The sequence below is a fragment of the Muscardinus avellanarius genome, assembly GCF_963383645.1.
Source record: "Muscardinus avellanarius genome assembly, chromosome: 6".
Taxonomy (NCBI): domain Eukaryota; kingdom Metazoa; phylum Chordata; class Mammalia; order Rodentia; family Gliridae; genus Muscardinus; species Muscardinus avellanarius.
In genome coordinates, this window is record NC_137791.1 from 53,257,437 (window position 1) to 53,274,754 (window position 17,318).

The 17,318-nt window shown below is 36.1% G+C and overlaps 1 protein-coding gene across 1 annotated transcript; it reads left to right on the forward strand.

Annotated features, from left to right (window-relative positions):
* Positions 1–878: 878 nt before the first annotated feature.
* LOC308264041 (alcohol dehydrogenase 1-like) lies at positions 879–16,718 on the forward strand (the record flags this gene model as incomplete). The annotated part of the gene is made up of 9 exons (XM_080697188.1): positions 879–896; positions 6,896–6,997; positions 7,594–7,732; positions 10,899–10,986; positions 11,124–11,343; positions 11,543–11,803; positions 13,610–13,745; positions 14,521–14,659; positions 16,694–16,718. The coding sequence occupies 9 exons, from the start codon at positions 879–881 to the stop codon at positions 16,716–16,718; spliced, it is 1,128 nt and encodes a 375-aa protein (XP_080553314.1).
* Positions 16,719–17,318: the final 600 nt, after the last annotated feature.

A 17,318-nucleotide genomic window follows, 5' to 3' on the forward strand; every position in this document is an offset into this window, starting at 1 on the left:
TGAATGACTTACTCCCCAATTTTTTTGTGTGGTACTGGGGGTGGAACCAGGCACTTTTCTACCTCCAGGTTATACTCCCAGATCTATTTTATACTTTATTTGGAAACAGGGTCTCACTAAGTTGCTGAGAGCCTCACTAAGTAGCTGAGGCTGGCTTTGAACCTGCACAATCCTCCTGTCTCAGCCTCCCAAGCACTGGGATTACAAGCGTGTACCAACAAGCACAGCTTCTCCTCAATTTTTAATATGCTTCTCATTCCTTTATTTACATAAAATATATTTTTTATTAAATGCAGCTAATTTCTTAACCAAATAAAATGTTCTAACTACCCACAAGAACGTCTTGTCATCTTTAGTATTTCTTATCTCTATAATTTATTTATCCGATTTTCTAAAGTTTCTATCATGATTTTGTGCTTTTCTGTCTCTCAGACTCCTGAAGACCCAATCTAACACCTTTCTTCATCACTTGATTTAGCAATAACTCTCGTGTAACTGATACTCCATAAATTTTTATTGTTAACTAATTAGTAGGTGCTCTTTCTCTTAAATCCTAACACTTTCCTTATCTATATAATCCCTTTTTGCGTTTTCACCCATTATCTACTTTTCAAACTGCTTCTCTCCCCAGTCATCATCTTTGTTCTGAACCTCCTTCCTCAGGATCCTCTCTAGTTTTTTCATGTTCATTTCTGTCCCTTGCTTCACACATTTTAACTTCGTCTTTCATTTTCCTGATGTTGGCATGTGATTATGTAATGATTTTAATGACTGATGTATGATCGCTATGAATACTTAGTCCGGTTTGTCAAGCTGCAGACTCACAGAAGTTCATTCAGGTATACTTATAAGACACAAAAGAAACCAGAAAATTCACCATGGATACTTCAGAAAAAGTAAGTATGCTACCTTTAAAATAGATCTATATCATCTTCATTATCAAACAAGTGCATATTGAAACAAAATTAAGGCCCTATCAGATTATTAATGTTTTTAATAACAATATCCAAACTCAATGCTTCTCCAACTGTGCCACTATAAGGAAAACAATTTGCTGACAACTTTTTAGGTGATAATAATAATATCACCCAAAAATATGCCTATCATTTTTCTGTAAGTTTATTCCAATGAAGCAATTATGTATGCTTTTATAAATAGGCTAATGACTGCATTATTTTTAGGAGTATAACACTGGAAGAAACATATGTCAAATATTAGAAAATTGGTTATGTAAATTATGTCCTATGTGGCCATAGGCAATTTTTTTGAAGATTTAAAGAAGTTTATTAGAAAGATGGAAATACAGAAAATAGAAATACAGCTCCATACCAGACTGGCATGGAGGGGTAACTTGAAATGAATACACCCTTCATAGACAATTTGATTGGAAAAATTTACCATAAAATGTTAACAGTGATAATAGCTTGGTACCTTTTCCCCAGCTTTTCTCCCTTTACATTTGTCTGAGTGTCGTTATTGTTTTGTGTTGAATATGTATTAATTTTTAAATTAGGGAATTTTTTATAAAGTTTGTATTTTACATAAGCTTGGAAGATGAATGCAAAATTATTTTACCTAATCATTTTGTTCTTAGAAGTAATATGTCCTGTGCTATTTATTGGAACTTCTCTGATAAAACTTGTCCCTTTTCCTTGTATTGTAAGACATGTATGATCTTCACTGGAGTCTAAATTTCTTGAAGACACCACATACTTACTCAGTTCAGTATACTTTAATATTACTAGTGCAATATTTGCACCTGCAGATGGAACATACATAAAATTATAAAAACTATTATCACAAGATATCAAAATATATTAAAAAGTTAAACTGTTCTGATTATTGAGGTGCTGCTGCTGCTAGAATAGATAAAAAGCTACATGGGACATGAGAAACAGCCTCCAAGGAAAAACTTGTAAATACAAGAATTTGTTCTATAGCAAATATGCTAACTTAAGCAGAAAAGGAAAAAACAGCTACTCACCAGTTCAGTCTGGGGAAGTTTAATTCTAACTTCACATCAAACACACACACACACACACACACACACACACACACACACACTCAAGTACTTTTCAGTTGAATTTAAGAGTTAAATGTTTAAATCAAACTATAAAAATCTAGGAGAGGATAAGAAATATTTATTTGGAGAAAAATTTCAAAGTATGTAAATGGACTAAGTAGCAAATATATTTCTACAAATCAATATTTAAAAACATGTGCATATATATGTTATCATCCACTATAGCTTCAAACATCTTTAATATTTTTCACCTTAGGTTTATTTCTCAGATTTTATGTTAGTTTCTATGATTTGTCTGTCTTCCTCTGTCTCCTAAAGAACCAGTCTTACACCTCTTTGTCACCTGATTTAGTAATAACATTTATGTAATTGATACCCCATAAATTTAATACAAAATGTCTAAAATCTGTAGGGGGAATTAATTCCTACAAAAACAAAGATTAATAACAAGCAAAGAGATTAAAACAGCAATAATGAAAAGTCCAGGTTCACATGGATTCCCAGACAAATTTTAAAAAACCTTTATTGACTAAGCTCAATACTCTCAAACTATCCCATGAAATATAATCAGGATTCTCCCAGTACATTTTATGAAGCCAGTATTACCTTAATACCAAAACCAAATAAAGAAAACTCAAGAAAGAAATTATAGATCAATATGGTTGATGAACTTAGATGTAAAACTTTTTATTTTATTTTATTTTATTTTATTTTATTTTATTTTATTTTTGGTGGTACTGGGATTCCTGGAAGCCCTTCTACCTCCGGGCTACACTCCCAGACCTATTTTGTATTTTTGAAACAGGGTCTCCTAAGCCAGCGCGGCTGGCTTGGAACCTGCGCGATCCTCCTGTCTCTGCCTCCCAAGCGCGGGGATTACAAGCGTGCGCCACGACGCCTGGCTAGATGTAAAACTTTTAACAAAATACTAGAAATACACATTCAAAACCACAAGAAAATTATACACCATGACCAAGTTGGATTCATCCTAGAGATGCAAGCCTGTTTCAAAATAAGAAAAACAATACATGTAATTCACCACATAAACAGAAATAAGGACACAAACCACATTATTATTTCAATAGATGCTAAAAAAGAATTTGACAAAAATCCAACATCTATTTATGTTTTTAAAAATTACACAAAATTGTAATTTTTTAAAATTGTAAACCTCATTAAGAAAATATAAAATAAACCCACAGCCAACATCATATAGAATGAGAAAAAACTTTGAGTATTCCCTTTAAAATTCCCATTATTACCCCTCCTTTTTAATATAGTAAGTACTGAGTCTAGCCAGAGCAGAGCAGTAAATCAAGAGAAGGAAATCAAAGGAATACAAATGAGAAAAGAGCAACTGAAATTATCTCTATTTGCAGATGACATGATCCTGTACTTAGAAGATCAAAAAAACTCAAGCAAAAAACTTTTCAATCTGATTAACAAATTCAGCAGTGTCTGGATACAAAATAAATCTTTAAAAAATTAGAAGCACTGAATCTGTAGATCACTTTCATCTTCTAAGATCTTCTTCAATTTCTTTCTTTAATGTTTTATAGTTTTTATTGTAGAGAGCTTTTTACCTACTAGGTATTTTATTGGTTTGGGTTTTTATTTTTGTTTTGCTAGAGAAAGATCTCCCTTGTTCTTAGATAGGCAGAATAAATATCATTAAAATGGCCATTCTACCAAAAGTGATCAACAGATTCAATGCAGGCTCTATTAAGATATCATAGTCATTCTTTACAGAACTAAAAAATTCAGTAATAAAATTCACATGGAACAACAAATGACCCAAGATAACCAAAATAGGTCTCAGCAGTAAGATATGCAGGAGGCATCACAATGCCTGACTTCAAACTACAGGACCATAATAATAAAAAACAACCTATTATTATCACAAAACAGATACATAGACTAATGGAACAACACAGATGATTCAAAAACAAATATATATACTTAAAGCCAAAAACAAATATATATACTTAAAACAAATATATATAATTAAATATATATACTTTTATGTGGTACTGGGGATTGAACCCAGGGGCATTCTACCTCTGAGCTACACTCCAGCCTATTTATTTTTTATTTTATTTATTTATTTATTGTGTGTGGTACTGGGGTTCCTGGAAGCCCTTCTACCTCCGGGCTACACTCCCAGACCTATTTTATATTTTTTATGTGGAAACAGGGTCTCTTAAGCCAGCGTGGCTGGCTTTGAACCTGCGTGATCCTCCTGTCTCCACCTCCTGAGCGTGGGGATTACAAGCGTGTGCCACCATGCCCGGCTCCAGCCTATTTTTTATTCTTTATTTTGAAACAGGGTCTCGCTAAGATGATGAGGGCCTCACTAACTAACTGAGGCTAGCTGTGAACCTGCGATCCTCCTGTCTCAGCCTCCCAAGTACTAGGATTACAAGCGTGTGCCATCACACTTGTCTGCCAATTAATTTTTGACAAAGGGACCAAAAACATATACTGGAAATAAAGATAGTCTTTTTGACAAATGGTGTTGGCAAAACAGGTTATTTATATGTAGAAAAATGGAAATACATCCCACCTTCTCACCCTGCCCAAGAGTCAACTTAAGTTGGATAAAAGACCTGAAAATTAGACCAGAGACTTTGTAGTTACTTGAAGAGGGCATAGGACCAATGTTCCACAATAAGATCCTAAAGGCAAAAGAAATTAAAAGGAGGATTAATATATGGGATTGCATTAAACTGAAGAGCTTCTTTGCAGCACTGAGAACCTTTAAAGAAAGCCAAAAGAATAGGAGATCTCTGCCAGCACTCCTCTGATAGATGACTAACATCTAGAATATACAAAGAACTCAGTAAACTTGCTGCCAAAAAAACAAATAACCAAATAAAAATTGGAGAAGTGAACTAAATAGACTTCACAAAATAAGAAATACAAATGACCAATAAACACATAAAAAATGTTCAACATCATTAGCAATTAGACAGATGCAAAGCAAAACTACTTCATAATTTCACCTAACACCAATTAGAATGGTAATAATTAAAAACACAAATAAAGCTTAGCATGGCGGCGTACACTTGTAATCCCAGCATTTGAGAGGCTGACACAGAGGATTGTGGTTCACAGACAGCCTCAGCTACTACTTAGTGAGGCCCTGTTTCAAAAATTAAAAAATAGGGCTGAGGGTGTAGCTCCGATGCAGAATGCCCCTGGGTTTCTGGGTTCCATCCTCAGTACCGCACACACACACACACACACACACACACACACACACACACACACACACACACTAATAATAATAATAGTAATAATAATATAATAATAATAATAATAATAATAAATTTTGGTGAGGATATGAAGAAGTAAGAACTCTGATATATTGTTGGTGGGATTGAAAATTAGTGCAACCACTTTGGAAAACAGTGTTGGGGGTCCTCAGAAAGATGGGAATGAACCTACCATATGACTTACTCCTGGGTAATTCAAACCAGACTACAGTAGTAACACATGCCTATCTATGTTTATAGCAACACAATTCATAATAGCCAAACTATGGAACCAGCCACAGTATCCATCAACAGATGAATGCATTACAAAATTATGGAAAAGACACATGATGGAATTCTACTCAGCCACAACGAAGAATAAAATTATGTCATTTGTGGAAGCTAGGGAGAACTTGGGAGACAGGAGGGACTCCAGACAAAAGAGGAGAAAGCTTAGGAGAGTGAAGGAGGGTATCTAATAGAGGGAGGCAGGAAGAAGGGAGACTCAAAGAGGGAACACTTCAATGTATATAAAGTACATACACAAATTTATCAATATCAATCACAGGGTAGTGCATGGGGATGAAAGCTGGGAGGGCTCACAGAATGCTGTGTGCATGTATGTCTCTATCATTCTGAACTTCCTCATGGTGTATGATTACAGTGCACCAATAAAAATAAATAAATAAAAAGAGAAAAAACCTACAAAAAATCTGTAGGGAAAATTAAATTTCTACAAAAATAAAGATAAACTAGTTTTAGGGAAGAAACAGATTAGACAAGTTGACGACAAGTTGCTCCTTTAATGTGTAGAAAACTCATGTGCATTAATAAGAAAAACACTTAGATTCCCATATATGACCAAACATTCCATATAAAAGGAAAATGCAAATGACTATCATGAATGTGGAAAACACCATGACTAGTATTAAATTCTAATGAAATTAAATAGTGAGCCTTTTCTGTTTTGCCTGTCAAATATTTTGTTTGTGACTACAGTCAATGCTAGTGAGAATGGGAGTAGTGATAATATAGACAATCTACTGTAATACTGGAGAGTAAGTCAAATGATTCACTTTTTCTATAAGTAGATTTGGAAATCAAATTAGTTCCAAGTATGTCTCTATCCTTTCCCAAATAATTTTCACTTAAAGATACCAGCAAGTAAAAATTATGGAGCAAATTTTTTATGAAATGCCTTTTTAATAGGGAAAATAATGGGAATAAGTCCATATTTAGATAATTATTGATTAAGCAAATGGGACACATTAAAATGGGAGTCTGAAAGTAGCCACTTAAAATTACAATTGCTAAGCATTTTGAAGTCATGAGAAAATTTTTATAAACAAGGTAAACGTTTAATGAGTGATGACTGTTATTTGCAAAAAAGCAGGATACAGAATTGCTTATATGATATGATTTAAACTATATAAAATTATTTTAAATGACTGGAAAGAAATATGTTAACATTTCAGCAGCTTGTACCAAAAATTACAGGTGGTCTCCTTTTTTTATTTTTTATTATGAATTTTACATTTTTTACAAATTATAACAAGTAACAGTCATTTGTTTAATCAGAAAAAAGTTTAGTGTCATTATATTTTCCTTGGGTCTATAGATACTCACATGCCGGGCAGCAATTGCCTGGGCAAAAAATTCTCCTCTTTCAATTGAAGAAGTACAAGTTGAGCCACCAAAGGCTGGAGAAGTTCGTATTAAGGTAAGTTCAAGTCTTTTATCCTTTACCTTCAAAGGAAAATAAAATGAAATCCTCATTCATTTAAAAACATAGATATAAACTAGGCATGGTGGCACTTGCTTCTAATTCCAGCATTCGGGAAGCTGAGACGGGAGGATCATGGTTCTCAGCCAGCCTCAGCTACTTAGTGAGGTCCTTCGCAACTCAATAAGAACCTGTTTCAAAATAAAGAATAAAAAATAGAGCTGGGGGTGTAACTCGAAGGTAGAATGCCCCTGGGTTCCATCCCCTTTATGGCAAAAAAAGATAGATATGGACATAGATATATACAAACAATGTTTACTTACTTTCCATTTTGGATATACCTTCTCCTCTTAGTAAAACAAAAAATTTAAAACTAAAATAAATGGAATTGATGAATATTTGAGATTTTTAATATTGTTAACTATTGATAATTAACTCACTGCATCTTAGTTGGAGGTGAGACGGCCTGCCCTGTGTTCCTGAGTGTTGATATAGAGATAAAAGAGATAATTTATATAAAATTTTTGATATTCATTCTCAGATGAAAGAAAAAGAAAAATCATTTGATCCTTGCTCATTTAATTCCTATGCAGTTGATGTCTTCAGGGATCTGCGGTTCTGATGATCACGTCCTGAAAGGAGAATTCCAAATGAACTTTCCTTTAATTCCAGGCCACGAAGGAGCTGGGATTGTGGAGAGTATTGGTGATGGAGTGTGTTCTGTGAAACCAGGTAGGAAATGGAGAAACAAGCATCTTCTCACACCAGCATGCCAAAGAGCTTCTCCTCTCACAGGGAGAACTTTCAGTGCATTAAAATACTTACCAGAAAAAAATAATTAGTTTTTCCACATGATTCTACTCATATATCCAGGGTTTATCTATATTTTCTTACAATATCAAATGGATGCTGTGACTCCAAGAGTCACATCACTGTCACCTCTGTCCTCCTGTCGTCTCTGGCAATCCAGCTGGGTATTGTCTGAGCCAAGTCTATATATCCACAGTTAAGTGAAGGTTGAGATAGAACCTGTATACATCTAAGTTGACCGAAAGCTCGTTAGGCATAGGAGCTGCTTCTTACATATATTTATGTCCCCCCAAAATGCTTAGCACGATGCCTTTCCCAGAGTGTGAATGCACTGAATGTTTGACAAGTGAGTGTTCCAATCAACTAGAATGTAGACCTTGAATTTTCATTGACAGGATGATAGTGACATTTCAAAGAATAAATAAAATGCAATTATATTCTTTTCCCTGGGCATATAAAAAAAAACCTTGACATTGCTATTCTTAGCATGCCAAAAATGTTCAGAAGTGATTAAGAGCAATTACACAAAGTAAGGTAACATGGGAACTCCACAGCTTGGAGCCAGCTATGTAATGGGTTTAAGAAAGTGCATAGACAGGACATTCATGAAACCATCATCAGTGTGTTCTTTTAGTGAGCAATGTGGAATGTTTACTGCGCATCTGACATGAGTCAAGGTAGGAAGGACAAAAGTTTAAAAAAAAGGCCTGGTCTGCATCTTCAAGAACATAACATAAGTAGGAGAGCTCTATACTCTATCTCCTCTTTTTTTTTTTCCTGCAAAAAGAGTATGTATTAGACTGTGAGCTGATATAAATAAAAAGTTTTACATATGAAGAATATTTAAATTAGGAGGGATTTGTTCATAAATATGGAATCCAAAGAAGGGAGGTCAACCAGCATGGCAGAGCCCTTTCTCTCAGGGATCAGCCAACACTTTTGATTGTTGTGGTCACTGCTGGCAACCATCGTCGCTGCTGGCAACACTTCTTTTTTTTTTAATTGGTGCAATGTATTCATACATCATAATGGTATAAAGAAAATACTTTTGTAGACATACATGCACACATCGCCCAGTTAGCCCCTACCCAATCCCCACCCTGTTCCCTCCCCATCCCTCCTTCCCATGCTTGGCTTAGTGGTTGACATCTAGTTTTATAGCAATTTATCCAATATTAATGATGATAATCTCACAAAACAGTTTCATTTGTCTGATACCAAACTTTTGATGACTAAAAGATAACAGTTCAATATTTCTTTTTGCTTTCTTTCTTACCAGAGAATATTTTATTATTTTCTTTTTTTTTTAGGTGAAGCTATCATACATTTATTTATTTATTTTTCAGAAAAAATTTATCCTGATATGGAATATGGACTCTAGATACCCAAAACAATCTTGAAGAAGAACAAAGCTAGAAGATGTATATTTTCTGATTTCAAACCATATAAGGCTACAATAATTGAAACAGTGTAGTACTGTTCTAGAGGCAGATATATAAACCATTGGAGTTAAATAAAAGCCTAGAGATAAATTCTTCCATATATTGTCAAGTTATTTTTGACAAGGTTTCCACAAACATTTGGTGGAGGAAATAATAATCTTTTAACTAAATATTGTTAAAACATAATAATTACATGAAAAAGAATAAAATTGGACCCTTACCTAATCCCATATACAAATATTAACTCAAAATAGATAAAAGACCTAAGTATAAATCTTAATACTATAAACTTTTAGAAGAAAATCTGGGTCATAAAACCTCACAACATTGAAATTGGCAGTGATTTCTTGGATATGATTTCAATGGCACAGGCAAGAAAAGGGTAAATAAACTCCCTAAAAAATAAAAAATATTGTATATCCAAAGACAATGTAAACAGAGTTAAAAATTACTAATAGAATGGGATAAAATATTTCCAAATGCTATATCTGAAGGTATATTAATATTCCAACTAGAAATCCTAAAAATTAGCAACAATAAAAGCAAATAATACAATGTAGAGATAGGTAAAAGACTAACATAAATAATGAATCTCCACAGATAACCAATCTTAGTTGTCTGTTGGATGGAAAATCTTGTTTCTCTGGTTCTGGTGTGTGTTACCTATTTCTTCTTTGTAGTTAATCTCTTTGAGTATTTTCTCTACCCAGAAAAATTACAGTAAAATTTTATGAAAAAATGATGATAAACATCTGGAGGGAAAGGACAGACATGAGAGTAGAACTTCTGAATCTAAGATCCAATATCTTTGTATATTTTTAGGGCCATTGAAGATAAGACGTGAAAGATTTTTAATGCTTTGTAATCTCTTCACGGGGCTCCAATGGAGTTATTTCTATGTGATAAACATCTAGACGGACAACATAGAGAAAGTACCATAGACCTTACCTGGTCATCTTAAGTTTGTGATAACTGTGATAACTTTCTAAACAGACCCCACCTGACACATCACATTAGGCCCAGAGGGACAAGCTAATAACAGGATCCAAATATAGTCAATATGCTCTCAAGCTCGGTGACCTACAAAACACCCTCCACAGTAAATGCTCCAGAAAAAGCCAGGGTGCCAGAAAGTGGGGAGGGGTGAGTTATTTTATTCTCTAAAGTCAGAACACCTTAGAACTTAGCTCTACTAAAGAAAGCATGCAAGAGCCCTTCTGTGTGTCCACTTGCCTTTTGGGGGCAGAGGGACTCCAAAAGCTGTGCTATTATCTAGCTGGGCCACTCTAAGCAGGTAACAACCACCATGGGACTAATTCCTTCAAATGGAAAACAAAAGGGTTCAACTGCATGACATTTCTAAGAGTTATTTCTGGTTTTATTATTCTGTTTTCAAAAAGCAAAACAGGACTATTTGGGGATATTCCAGCAGGGAATATCCCCAAATTCTCACCACTTGCCCAAAAGAACAATGGGATTTCTAAAAACAGGTAAATGCCTTCTCCTTTGAAATATGTTAATAGTGTTGTCATCATCTGTCCACAACAAATTTTAAAGATATTAATGAGATTTTTATAAAAAATATATATCACATATTTATTCCATTAATATTTTCCAACTACTGTTCATATCACTTTCTCATATAGGAGATAAAGTCCTCACACTCATTATTCCGCAGTGTAGAGAATGCAGTTCCTGCTTGCACCCAAAAGGAAACTTCTGCGAGAAGCAAGAGTGAGTAGATTTGTCTCTCATCTTTTACTGAATTGATGCAAGCATTGTGCAAGCATTGACTCATAGCTAATGAGATCACTTCTCTCTTCGCAACTCCGTGTGCCTGGGCCAACACCTGTGTTTATATTGCGGAATAGTGTTCTGCCTTGTCATGGATCAATGCTGGATGGGACCTGCAGATTCACCTGCAAAGGAGAAAAGATTTATCACTCTTTCCTTGTAAGCACATTCACCGAGTATACTGTTGTGCCTGAGATCGCAGTAGTGAAAATTGATGATGCTGCTCCGATGGATAAAGTTTGCCTCATAAGCTGTGGGGTCCCAACGGGCTACGGAGCTGCTGTTAATTCTGCCAAGGTGAGGAAAGCACTTGAGTGTCTACATGTATCATAGTAATTTTCCTGGAAAAAATTAAAACTATGTCAAATCTGTCCAGATGATTAAACTGGTATAGATAGCTTCAAAACAACTTGAAGATTTTTATTTGTTGGTTTATTTTCTTTACACACGTTCCCAGCTTTTAATATGAACGCAATAATGTCTTTTGCATTTGTAGGTTACACCAGGTTCCACCTGTGTGGTTTTTGGACTTGGAGGAGTTGGCTCGGCCATTGTCTTGGGCTGCAAAGCCTCTGGTGCTTCTAGGATCATCGGAGTCGATATCAATGAGGAGAAGTTTCCCCGGGCAAAAGCATTAGGAGTCACTGATTGCCTCAATCCTCAAAACTTCAAGAAGCCTATTCAGGAGGTTGTGATGGAAATGACAGGCATCGGGGTTGATTTTGCATTTGAGGCCATTGGAAATCCTGATGCCATGGTATGTGGTCTTAGGGTACAGTGAGGAGGTGCTGCCTGCCAACGTATGGGTACAAGCTAAGTACCATCAAATACACATGTGTAAATTTGCCTGGAAATGTGTTTTGGAACTATGAATCCCAAATGAAAAACAATACAAATTCACTCCAAAACATCCATTTTGAAAATAAAAGCAATATGTACTTAGAGCTATGTCATGTTATACAAAGTTTAAACATATAAAAAGCCACAATTTCAGTGTTTCCTCTTCTCTATTCCTAGCTCTTTCTTCATATCTATGTGTTTTACTCTTAGTTATGAACATTATTGGACGCACATGTGATATGTATCTGTGTTTTCTAACAGAACCATTTCTTCATTTGAAAAATGCTTGTCAAGTTTCTATGCATCAGTATGTAAGGTCCTAGGGATATATTGGGTCATACAGTTCAGAAGAGAGAATGTAAACATTCAATACATTAAAGTATGTCCCTAATATACTTATTCAAAGAACGAAGAAAGTAGTTGTAGAGATGTAGATGATAAGAAAGAGGCAAATGAGGTAAAATGGAGGAAAAGGGAGAGAAAACAGGGTCAAGACCTGCAAAAGAAAGTAAAATAGATATATAGATGCACCCTACACATGCTCAGGATATTGAATTTTTTTAAATGAAGCTTCACCCACATAGGTATATATTTCCTTTATTTTATTTTATTTATTTATTTATTTATTTATTTATTTATTTATTTATTTTTGTGGTACTGGGGCTGGAACCCTTCTACCTCCGGGCTACACTCCCAGACGATTTTTTACATATTTTTTATTTGGAAACAGGGTCTCTTAAGACAGCAAGGCTGACTTCGAACCTGCCATCTCCTGTCTCCGCCTCCCAAGTGCAGGAATTACAAACATGCGCCACCATACCCCATGTTATATTTCCTTTACTTTAGTAGAAAGTAATTAGTCAGAGAAGCATGTCTAGTGAAATGAGAGTGTGTGGCCTGTGAGAAACTGGGAATTTTTATTTAATACACTACTGACTATGTGACAGGTAGTGCTCTAAGTGGTTTAAAACAATAAATCAAAGCTGGATGTGGTGGCGCATGCTTGTAATCCCAGTATTTGGGAGGCTGAGACAGGAGGATTGAAGTTCGTGGACAGCCTCAGCTATTTAGTGAGGCGATTTGCAACTCAGTGAGATCCTGTTTCAAAATAAAGGATAAAAAGTAGGGCTGGGAGTGTAGCTCAGAAGTCGAATTTTCCTGGGTTCCATCCCTACTACTGAAAAAAAAGAACAGTAAATCATTTAATCTTCATAACAATCCTATGAAGTTCGTAGCACTTTTTTTTTACAGATAAAAAAATTGAACCAAGGGAAGGTTAAATAACTTACCTAAGGTCACACAAATACTAGGATCTGTGTGTGTGTGTGTGTGTGTGTGTGTGTGTGTGTGTGTGGTACTGGGGTTCCTGGAAACCCTTCTACCTCGGGGCTATACTCCCAGACCTATTTTTATACCTTTTTATTTGGAAACAGGGTCTCTTAAGCCAGCACGGCTAGCTTCGAACCTGCGTGATCCTCCTGTCTCCGCCTCCTAAGCGCGGGGATTACAAGCATGCGCCACCACACCAGGCTAGGGTCTGTGCTTTTTACTACTAAATTATACTTCCTGTCACCTGCTGTGTTAAAGCTAAAGTTGAAATAGCATCTACTCTAGAGTTGGTTCAAAATCTAGGGGCTTTCACATTCCTTCCACTTCAGGGGGTAGTTATTATTTATGTATATTTATGTATCAGAATACTTATAGTCATTATTGTCATTCTTAGATTTCTGCTTGGGATTCCTGCCACAAGAGCTATGGTGTCTGTCTGATAGTTGGTGTGGCTCCATTAAAATCAAAGCTCTCCCTTGAGGCAACAATGATTATATCTGGAAGAACAATGAAGGGTGTGTGTTTAGGAGGTAGGTAGATAAACAGACAGTCCCAGGAGATTGCTCTCAACTTTACAGAAATACGGCAGTAAATCTTCTCTCCCTGAAAAAATAGATATATGATAAAGATATCCAAGACTCCTTATCTAATGAGTACACTTCATAAATCAACTTTAATCTGCTTAACTAAATAGTATGGGAAGATGGCGGCTGTCATCCACATATATTTTTTCTCTTGCAAAAGTATGGGGGTTTTCCAAAGTTTGAAATTGTTCAGTGAACTATGGGTTTGCACTGATAGATTCAGAGTTTGTTGTGCTACTTAACAATGATGCCTTTCAGATAATTATATGCCCTCCCATGGTGCTTTGGCACTGTTGTTTGTCTTCCCAGAAGAACCCTTACTTCTGAACAATATAGTCCAACAACTTTAGTATATGAACTACCATCTCCACCCATTTTTCTGGTGGTAGGTTTCCATGCCATCTACATGTGTGTGGATAGAGAAGGGAGGAAATAGTTATTCGGTACTAAACCCAACATATGGTTGAATGGGTCATTTTTTCAACCCTGTAACATGAATATAGGCCCAATTTTTCTCCAAAGGAGTTCCAGATAGCAGAACTATCTAGAGTAACTCCATTTAGCTATAGCAGTCAACAGATGCAAATAAATTATGCCTCATGTTCAATGGTAAATTTTCAGAGGGTAACTTACCCATCTACATGACTTCCTTGATTTTTTTTATCTTTTGATTGGTTTAGTATTCCTCACATCTTATTACCATAACCTTTTTATTTTGCAGATTATAAAACCAGAGACTGTATTCCCCAAATAGTGACTGATTACCTGCAAAATAAGATTAATATAGATCCATTAATAACTCATCAGTTACCTTTTGATCAACTCCATGAAGCCTTGAAGTTGTACCATGCTGGAAAAGCGTGAGTGTCTTGTTTGATAATCTCCCATGTGCTAACTCACAGAGAACAATGAACATTGGACATTTCCAAATGAATTTGTGAGAAAGAGATGCCACTTATACCCTGAATATATTTTACACACTTTACCCTGCTTCCTACTTTCACCAAGGTAAGAAAAGTTTCTACCTGCAGGCCTCTCTTTGGAAAAGGCCTACTCAACCTATTTCAAAGAAATGTTCAAAAAGTCAGGGTACCTAGAAGTGGTGGTGCACATCTATAATCCTTGTACTTGGGAGGCTGAGACAGGAGGATTGCAGTTTCAAGACCAGTATCTGGTAACTGAGCAAGACCCTTAGCAATTATGATGTGAGACTACAATGTACCAATTTAAAATAATTATTTATTTAAAATAATTATTTAATTATTTTTTTAATTTTTTAAAAAACAAAATAAATAGGGCTTGTACCGGTATTGGGAAGAGAGTTTAAAAAGTATTAATGTATCAATCCTGGGAAAGATGTCCAACCTTGAAACATACCTTCTTTACTAAGAAAGCCAGGGTTAGCCAACATGTCCTTGCATTCCTAAGAACAATTTAACACAGTTTGGGGGCCTGTGTCTGGAGACAGAGATGCCTCCCTCTCAGGCCATAAATCTGGGCCTGTGTTTGGAGACAGAGATGTCTCCCCCTTTAGGCCATAAATTCGGCTGGAGAGATAACAGAAGCAGAGCCGGGGCGGGCGATAAGGTGTAACATGATCTCCAAAAATCAAAGGGACCTGCTGGACTTAGAAAGGATAAAAATTCAGTAAACTGGAGTTCGTTGGCATTTTCGTTCGAATTGCCCCCCTGTGCCTTGCTCCGGCACAGGGCTGTAACTATCTCTATATTTCTATCTTTTTAATAAACTTCTTTAAATCTGCAGCAGCTGTCCAAGCGATGAATACTTATTCTTAGCTTAGGACAAGAATCCACGGTTTTTCTGTTTGTCTCTGTGTGTCTGGTGGTGGGGGGGGGTTACTACACACCACGTACCTTTCCCCCCCAACCTATCCCCTGCAACAGGGCTGAGGTATAGCTCAGAGATAGAATGCCTCTGGGTTCAATCCCCAATATCAAAAAAAAAAAAAAAAAGGAATTCAGTGCAACATAGAGAACCATTCTACTCCACATTAGTCAATTACATATTCTTTTTCTAGTTAGACAAATCATCTAAAATAAGTTGGCATCATAGGATAAAGGTTTAGACTTCCACCCAGGGCACAAATCCTCTGTACATTGTTTCTGAAAGGGAGTCACCCTGCTTCTGCTAGCATATCTTCAAGGATGTGCTCATTTGGTCACATGTTATTTGAAGGCATATGTATGGTGATGCTCTGTTTGCCAGGACTATCATAAGTGCTGGGGACACAATAAAGAGCAAGCAGTGAGCAGTAAATAGTCACAAGTGTGGTAAATACTTTGGCTTTCTCATTGTGATTTCTATCAAGTCTCCCTTTCTATCCCCCAGCTCTACATACCTACTTTATTTGCTTGTGATTTTTTTTTTTTGTATCTAGATCCTTAAATTTCACCCTGTTATTCCTTGTCATATTATGGCCTAGCATGTCAGCCCAGTTAAACCAAGTATGAAGAGCCAGGAAAACCCATTTGGAATTTTAGGGAGATTATTGAGTTTGAAGGAAGGCATCCAACAGGCAGTGGGCATACTCGCAAGAAAAGGAACCAGGGATACCGCATGGTTCTAGGCAAGATTGTGGGGCTGAAGGAAGATGATGAGGAGCTGCTGCAGAAGGTTTGGATGTCTTTGAGGTCCTGACGCCAGAAGGAATGGTGCTCAAGGCTGAGACCTTTCTTTTATGGCTGACATGTAGTCTCGTCCAGACCCTACTCAGATACTATTTCACATAGCTGAATTAGGGTGAAGGTAGAGTCAGTGGTGAGGTAGTGAAGGAGGTGATACGGTTCCTCAGGATACAGTAATTTTTTCTTTTACTGAGATCGCTGTTTCCCAGGCAGTTCAACCATTTCATTATCGCACTTTTTATGTTCCAGCATCCGCTGTGTTCTGCTATTCTGAGATCTCAGATGACAAAAGGTGCAAGGACTTCATGGGAGACGTCCTTCCTTTCCTGCTTCACCTGCCTCCAGTGCAGTGGAAAGAGAAGCACCGGAAAAGGGAATGTGGTGTGGTTGTACAAAATGAAACGTGCCTCTCAAATGTACTGATAATAAACTAAGTGCTGAGAACTGATTTTAAATAACTCATTCTTCCGGGTGCAGTGGAACACGCCTGTAATCCTAGTACTTGGGAGGCTGAAATAGGAGGATAGCATGTGTAGAAACTAAGAGGCTAGGAACGCATGCTACATAAAGGAATTAAAATTAATTTGACATACATATAGAGAGCAAGTTCCGAGGTAGTAATGAATGAGGCTAGAGAAATAAGAGGAAGGCAGATGTAAAGAACCTTATGTACATATTTCTGCAAGGACAGTTATCTAAACATACTTCATAATAGTAAAAAGAAGAAACAACCTAAATTTTCAACAAGTGTTGTGGATTAAATAAATTGTGATTTTTCTATGTACTGGTATACCACACAACTTTTAAAAATGATGAACATCCCTCCCCTTCTTGATAAGGTAAGAGGACAATATATTACTAAGTTTAAAAACAA